The sequence below is a fragment of the Phaethon lepturus genome, unplaced genomic scaffold (assembly GCF_000687285.1).
Source record: "Phaethon lepturus isolate BGI_N335 unplaced genomic scaffold, ASM68728v1 scaffold35361, whole genome shotgun sequence".
Taxonomy (NCBI): Eukaryota; Metazoa; Chordata; class Aves; order Phaethontiformes; family Phaethontidae; genus Phaethon; species Phaethon lepturus.
In genome coordinates, this window is record NW_010519094.1 from 2311 (window position 1) to 9887 (window position 7577).

Genomic DNA, 7577 nt, shown 5'->3' on the forward strand with positions numbered 1-7577 from the left:
TGGACCAGCCTTTCTTGTCTGTTTTCTCCTCTACCCATTTGAGGAGGGGGGGAAGTCCAGAAAATCTTGAAAACTATTAGCTACTCTGACTACAGAAACTGTCATTATTGGAAAGCTTGCTTTCAATTCTGAAAGGAGGAACTCAAATGTGAGATTCTGAATTCAGCTATCAGCAAGGGAGTAGTTTCGGCTGGGTACAAGAAAACAACTGTGAAATTTGAAGATAAACAAGAAGAATCTGAGGTGCTCCATTTCATCAGTAACTATGGTGTTGCAACTTTCTTGTTCTTTAGACAAATTTTGGTTTGCCCTTTTTCAGAATTTTAGATAGCTGTTTCTGCCGTGTGTACTCCTGAATATCTTGCCACCTTGTATAGGAGGTGGAGTGGTTTAGCATGTTGACTAGACTATGCGTACCCTCCAGAAATTAACATTTCATGGTTTGCTAACTGTAAGTTGTGGTATGCTTTAGGCTTATATGTAAGATCTGTGCCTGTAGTGAACAAAAATAGTCTCATTTTCCAATAAAGCTGTTAAAAAATACAATGTTAATTTTGCTTATGAAAATGCAATTATGTTTGTAGGGTTGCTTAAATGGGAAGTTCAGTTTGATATAGTGTAAGGTAGGTAAAATAGAACAGATCAATAACGTTCAGTTTTGCTAGCAAAGTATTTTACTTCTGACCTTACTGTCTTTGCAGGATGCAGAGCTTCTATGCTATTCTGCTTGATTTTTATTCTGTCATGTAGTGTATTCCTGATAAGATAAAAAGCAGTTAGCGTTGTTTCTGGAAGTCTGGACTGTTTTATCATGGCGACTTCAATGCACAAATATTCCAGACAGTGAAATGCTTCCTAATTGCAGTGTGGTATCTTTAAGTAGGCCATCAGGATAGCCTAAAATTAACTTTGGGTCAATATTTCCTAAAAATAACTCTAAAAAAAAGTAAAAATTGTGTGCTTTCTGGAATGCAAAGCAGGTTTCTTAACCCAAAAGATACTGCAGTAATTAATTTATGAAGGCATAGCTTCAACTGCTTTTAAATTTAATTTTTAATTGTTTTCCAGATTCTTCTGAGTTGTACCTGAAGCTGCCAAAATGGTTCTAGCAGACCTTGGAAGAAAAATAACTTCAGCATTACGCTCACTGAGCAATGCTACGATTATCAATGAAGAGGTATGTAGTATGCATATGTGAAGGCACTAACACTTAGAAATCAAAGTTCTGAGAAGTAGTTTTCAAAGGCAGATGAGAAGCTTGAAGTAGGTTCATGTTATCCCAAAGCTCTTTTCTTCTCTCCAGTAAAATTTCTAGCTAGAGGTTTTAACTCCTTAATAATACTGCAAAAACTTAGAACGAGGTTTAGACATGTATAATCACTTTGGGCGTAATGGGTCCCAGGGTCAAAGGGTCCTTGAGCCTAGCGGCTGTACTTGCAGAGATTAGTGTTCTGAAAAGGTGAATGCTGGAGGAGGCAGTATGTGCCTAAGTTTGGGTGGAAGGTAGGCTGTGAGACTACGTAGGGTGTTCTGATTTACGTGTGTGTGCGCAGCCAGACTATGAAGATGTGTTCTAGGCTGCTAGAAGCTGAAGCATGGAAGAGCAAATAGCTTTCAATGTAAACTTTGATGTCTGAAATGTGAGGATTGTGTTAAAGTTTGCTGCCTTTATATTCAGACCAATACAGTGTATGGTTCTGGAAGCTGTTTGACTTGGTATAGTCTATATTTTTTTTAATGAAGAATTTGAAATTATAAATGTTTTCTGTTATATGGACTGAAAAGCAAGATAGAAAACTAACTGATGTGATGGTTTAGAAGTGCCTCTGAGTAAATAAATTGCTAGAAACTCGGTTCACGTAGGCAGACAAGTGGCTTATAGTATCTAAAAAGTAGGCTTATTGAGGGTTGTAAGGTTGGAACTTACGCATAAAGGGAAGATTTTAATAAATCTTCAGCTGGGAGAATCAAATCCTTAACTGAATCAAATACAGCCCAATTAATTTTTTTCACCAGTAGAAACTTTTCTTCTGCAAGAGCTCAAGCTGTGCAAATGAAGCCATTTATGCAGGTGTTACTTTCAAAAAATCCTGTTGTTCAAGACTTTTCACTTTGAAAAGTCGTAGAACTACTAAACTGGGTTCCTGAGACACCTGTTTGCCTAAAAGGCATACCTCAGAGCAGCAGTCTGGTTTCTGCTGAAAATGCAGATAGCAGTGTGTCCATCTTGCATTTAAGGAATACTTTGATTTACGGAGATTGTGTTGTGTTAAGAGATTCTTTTGTGGTTTTCAGTTACAACTGTCTCTAAGGACTACTCTTTGGGAAGTTTAGGAAGCCTTGCTACCATATGAGCTGCTGCTGTTGACCTTAATGCAATAGGAAGTGTTCTGTGTTACTTTGTTATAGTGTGCATATTACAAATTGAGGACCCTTCTTTTCCAGTGTTACCCTTTCAAATTTAAATTGCATTTACACAGGAACAAATGCATAGACTCTTTTATGTGGCAGTCAGTATAATGATAGGACTGCATGCATTTAATTTGTAAAAGCCTTGGTTGTGTCATAAATACACTTTCACATTCATATTTTGAAATAATACTGGCCTAGTCAATACTGTGTATTATAAAACCATTTTTCCTTTATACTCCAAAGGTTTTAAATGCTATGTTAAAAGAAGTATGTACAGCATTACTGGAAGCTGATGTTAATATTAAACTTGTGAAGCAACTCAGAGAAAATGTCAAGTAAGTGAAATAAAATGCATTTAACTTCTAATGTTTGTAAAAGTGGTAATTTGAGGTTACAGAAAAATAACTAACTTCCATCTTTATATAGTTTGTTAGACACACCCAATTTACCTTTAACAGGGAAACTCAGTTTTAAGTAAATGTCTAGCCAATTCCATCAAAAGAATCTTCATCAAGTTTAGACAGTTATTGCTGTTATAGTCTTCCTTCAAAAAACTGTTGCTTTCATCAGTTGAGTGGTATGATAAACAAGTTCTTTTTTACTTCCTAGACACCTCATCTTCACATGTGCTGTGCTGGATATAAATAGATCTGTGTGTATGACCAGTAGTGTTACCTTGGCTATTTTCAGATGTGTAATTCAAGTAGATGCAAGTATTTCAGAAACCTGGTTTTGTCCTGCATACATAAGTAATGTCTTCAATGCATGTGTCTCTTCTTACATATGTCCTATCTGAAAACTCAAGGCAAATCAGTGTGCTACTCCAGTTGCAAAAACTTAATTTATGACTAGGTTAAAGTGATTCTTTAAGTTATATTAGTGTTTCATGGTTTTCCTAAACTCAGGTCTGCAATTGATCTTGAAGAAATGGCGTCTGGCCTTAACAAAAGAAAAATGATTCAGCATGCTGTCTTTAAGGAACTTGTTAAGGTAGGACTTGAAAATTCTGTATTACGTCACTTTTCTTGTACAGCCTGGGCTGTGTAAGCAGTACAGTCACAAGCCAAGCTTTAATGTTACTGTGAGGTACCTACAGTTATGTTTTCTGTTTTAAGGCTACTTACTACTGCAGACACTAATAGTAGTCTGATTGAAACTACTTCCTGGGTATCTCTCAGACTAACTGATTTAAGCTTCAAGTCTAGCTATTCTTACTCTTCAATTGAAATTTAAAGACAAAATAAGGGTAAAGTACTGTTAGCCTCTGGACTGTCTTTGGTTGTCCCAGAAACATGCCTCTGGTACCCAAATGAAGATTTGTTCAAGCTATAAGCCTTTCAGAAAGTATTGAGGAACAATCCAGAAATTCATGGCAACATTTCACTTTAATCTGCCTGCTTGGTCAGATCAGCACCTTGGTGTCAATATTGTGTCGTCTTCACTATAGTCTTTCGCTCTTCTGTAGCGGGTGCCCACCCATATGATGGCTGGCTGGAATGTATGTATCTTCTGCTCATTTGAGTAGTGAGGCAGCAACCCTAAAAAGTCTTCTGTACTGTAGGATTCTCACCAGAAGAGATCCATCTTGAGCAGAGATGGTGGGGTGGAGGTCATGTGTCTGTGTGTGTTGTTATACTTGTGCCATTATACACAGGCCACCCTGACTTTGGTGCTTGGGTTAGAAAGAAATTAACACTGTTACTGTTACAGGATTATTATGCATTAGACTATATACTATAGATAGCTTGCATAGGCTGTTGCTGTCACTGTAAATCAGCAAGCACCTAAGCCAAATTAAGACTAGAACATGCAAAAATTGGCTTGCTCCATTGAAAGCCAGGCACCTAGCATGACTGTGACTGACTGTTGTGTGCTTCTGAATTTCAGTTCTGCAACATATGTTGTACTTTGTTCTATAGCTTGTAGATCCTGGAGTCAAAGCATGGACACCTACCAAAGGAAAACAGAATATTATAATGTTTGTTGGTTTGCAAGGAAGTGGTAAAACAACGACATGTTCAAAGGTAACTTGCACTGAATCTGTTTGCATGGGTGTTTTTCTTGGTGGTTGGGGGTGGTCACTGGATTCCTTTAGTAGGATTTGCTTGTGATCTGTTCATACTAGTAGGAAAGTACTAACTGATTACAATGTAGAGGTATTTTTGTAGGATGGTTTCTGAGATAAGATGAATGTCCTGTTCTTTTGGGGCAATTTATGGTTTGTAGCACTTCCTTCAAGGTTTTTTTAAACTAAACTCTTGAAGAAACAGTACTGTATGTGGATAACAAAGATTTTTTTCTATTCCTCGCTTTCTGGGTTTAAGAATAGTACGAAGAATGGTACTAGTACTATCTCATTCTATTACCTATTTAGGGGAATCAGTAGAAGTTGGCCCCTGTGTTAGATATCTCAGTTACGTATAAGTGTGCTGTGGTTTAACCCCAGCTGGCAACTAAGTACCACACAGCCCCTTGCTCACTCCTCCCTGCTGTGGGATGGGAAGGAGAATCGGAAGGGTGAAAGTGAGAGAACTTGTGGGTTGAGATAAAGACTGTTCAGTAAGTAAAGCAAAAGCTGCTCACGCAAGCAAAGCAAAACAAGGAATTCATTCACCACTTCCCATCAGCAGGCAAGTATTCAGTGATCTTCAGGAAAGCAGGGCTCCATCATGTGTAACAGTTACTTGGGAAGACAAACATCATCACTCCAAATGTCAGCCTCCTTCTCCCCCCCCAGCTTTATGTGCTAAGCATGATGTCATATGGTATGAAATATTCCTTTGGACAGTTGGGGTCACCTGTCCTGGCTGTGTCCCTTCCAACTTCCTGTGCACCCCCAGCCTACTCGCTGGTGGGGTGGTGTGAGGAGCAGAAAAGGCCTTGACTCTGTGTAAGCATTGCTCAGCAGTAACTAAAACACCCCTGTATTATCAACATTGTTTTCAGCACAAATCCAAAACACAGCCCCATACTAGCTACTAGAAGAAAATTAACTCTACCCCAGCCAGAACCAGCAGAGAGGGGGTTGTGTGAAACCTGTTCTAGCCCTAAATTAATTGAGGAAACTTGGATTTGTATTTTTAAGGCTAAAAAAGAATGCTCTGAATCAACTCAGCGTATTTATGATGTTGGGAGGAAAAATTGTGCTATGGAAAGACTGGTGCATCTTTGGGTTTTGGGGTTTTTTTTGGTCATCTGCTTCTAAGATTCACATATAGTCTACACTGAATTTCATAAAACTTTCCTAGTGCTTCTGTAGGCAAACTATTTTGGAAGTTTGTCTTTGGTAAATTGAATGTTCTGCAAATGTACATTGTACCAGTGAAGCTGAATGTTAAAAGAAAGTAAGGATTCCATCCGTTGCTTTGGAACATGTCCTTGCAATGGAAATATCTTTGTTCTTCTGGAAGTACAGGAACAGAGCTGTACAAATTGTAGCCATTACAGTACTTAATATTGAAGTAGTTACTGCTTTGAGTAGTTCCTAAAAGCTAGTCCTATCTGCAGTATTAACAGTAAGCAGAATCCAGGAATTGGTAAAATGGGAACTGGAATTATTTGTAGTCATTCCTAGCTCAGGAAACAGACATCAGGAGCAGAATCAAGCAGCTGTTTTCATCTTGCCATTAATAATTATGTATATAACATACTTTTCTAAATAATGGAGATACTAACATTTGATAGGTGTACAGTGTTACTAAGTGGTCTCAGTTATAGGAAGGCTGGCTTGTCTTTTTGTCCTTTGTATGTACTTCAGTGACTTAAGCTGTTATACAATGTCATGCTTTCTAGTGGGGTTTTGGTGTAACTAGTTGTTTTGGATTTCTTTTTCACAGTTAGCGTACTTCTATCAGAGGAAAGGTTGGAAGACATGTTTAATATGTGCAGACACATACAGAGCAGGTAATAGTCTTGAATGGTGTGGCTCTTTAAGTGTTAAAGATTTTTTTAAATAGTCCCTTGACTATACCTGTCTTACAGGTGCTTTTGACCAGTTAAAGCAGAATGCCACGAAAGCAAGAATTCCCTTTTATGGGAGGTAAGCATCTTTCAGAGTAAGTTTGGAGAACGATTCAACTCCAGTGATGTATTATTCTTTATTGAACATCTCAAACTAAGCCCCATCCGGTGTTGCTTAATTACTTTGATTTTATTATAATATTTGCTCTGATCAGATGAAAATTGTGCCTAGTTCAATATATTGTCTGCCAGTAGTAGCAGGTAGGGATAGTGTAAGAAGAGATCGGGGGATAATTCCCCAGAACACTTGCTCAGCATATAACAGTTTATAGGCCTTTACCAGCCACATTCAGATTTTCAGGAAGTATCTTTACACACCAAAGGATATGATTTTTTGAATCCTTAATTCTTATTGGCAAGTAGAGGCAACAGTGGACCTAAAATAGCTTTTATAAAGCAGTAAATAACTTTCCTGTAAGCTTCACTGGAGGTATATTGTCTAGGTGCTCAGTTAAATCTTATTTCAGAGGGGCTAGTAGAACTTGGTGCAGTCTTTAGCAGGTGAGACAGCGAGTTCGTTGTGCTTCAGTTCACTGAACAGTAAGGGCAAATGGCTTAGGAAGGCATATTTTTTAATCAATTTTTGCTTGATATAAGAGGAAGTCCCTCTTGAAATCCAGATAAATTTGCAGTTAACAAGTTTACAGTCAAGTGCTGAAAGTTTGAATTAATTTCTTTGGGAACAAAGAATTGTGCATATATATATGTTTCTCTATGTGATCAGTTATACAGAAATGGATCCTGTAATTATTGCCTCAGAAGGCGTTGAGAAATTTAAGAATGAAAACTTTGAAATCATCATTGTTGATACAAGTGGACGTCACAAACAGGAAGACTCTTTGTTTGAAGAGATGTTACAAGTTGCTAATGCCATAGTGAGTAGTTCCAAGAAATACAGTAACTTCTGTTACAGTAATTTGAATACAATTCATTTATGTTTCTCTCCTAATGTTCTGTGTGGATTTTGCTCCTCTGGAATGTGTCAGTACTTTAACTCCTAGATTATATTAGAAATTACAAACAGATAGGAATAAACAAGGGCCAGATGATCAGTGCTTGATAGTTCTGTGTCAGTTTTAATTCTTCTATCTGTAATTCAAGGATACTCGCCCACATATACCTAGCAGGACTGTACCATTCCTGCT

At 37.7% G+C, this 7577-nt stretch overlaps 1 protein-coding gene across 2 annotated transcripts in view; it reads left to right on the plus strand.

Moving 5' to 3' along the window:
• The first annotated feature begins 1065 nt into the window (after window positions 1–1065).
• SRP54 (signal recognition particle 54kDa) overlaps window positions 1066–7577 on the plus strand; it is a 12467-nt gene continuing 5955 nt past the window's right edge. Inside the window, exons 1-7 of one of the 2 annotated variants that reach the window (XM_010296934.1) lie at window positions 1066–1177; window positions 2656–2747; window positions 3318–3402; window positions 4332–4436; window positions 6249–6315; window positions 6394–6451; window positions 7157–7307. In XM_010296934.1, the coding sequence (XP_010295236.1) occupies window positions 1100–1177; window positions 2656–2747; window positions 3318–3402; window positions 4332–4436; window positions 6249–6315; window positions 6394–6451; window positions 7157–7307 (636 nt within the window). In that variant the 5' untranslated portion in view covers window positions 1066–1099. The remainder of the gene's footprint in view (window positions 1178–2655; window positions 2748–3317; window positions 3403–4331; window positions 4437–6248; window positions 6316–6393; window positions 6452–7156; window positions 7308–7577) is intronic. The other variant, XM_010296935.1, reaches the window with a different exon arrangement.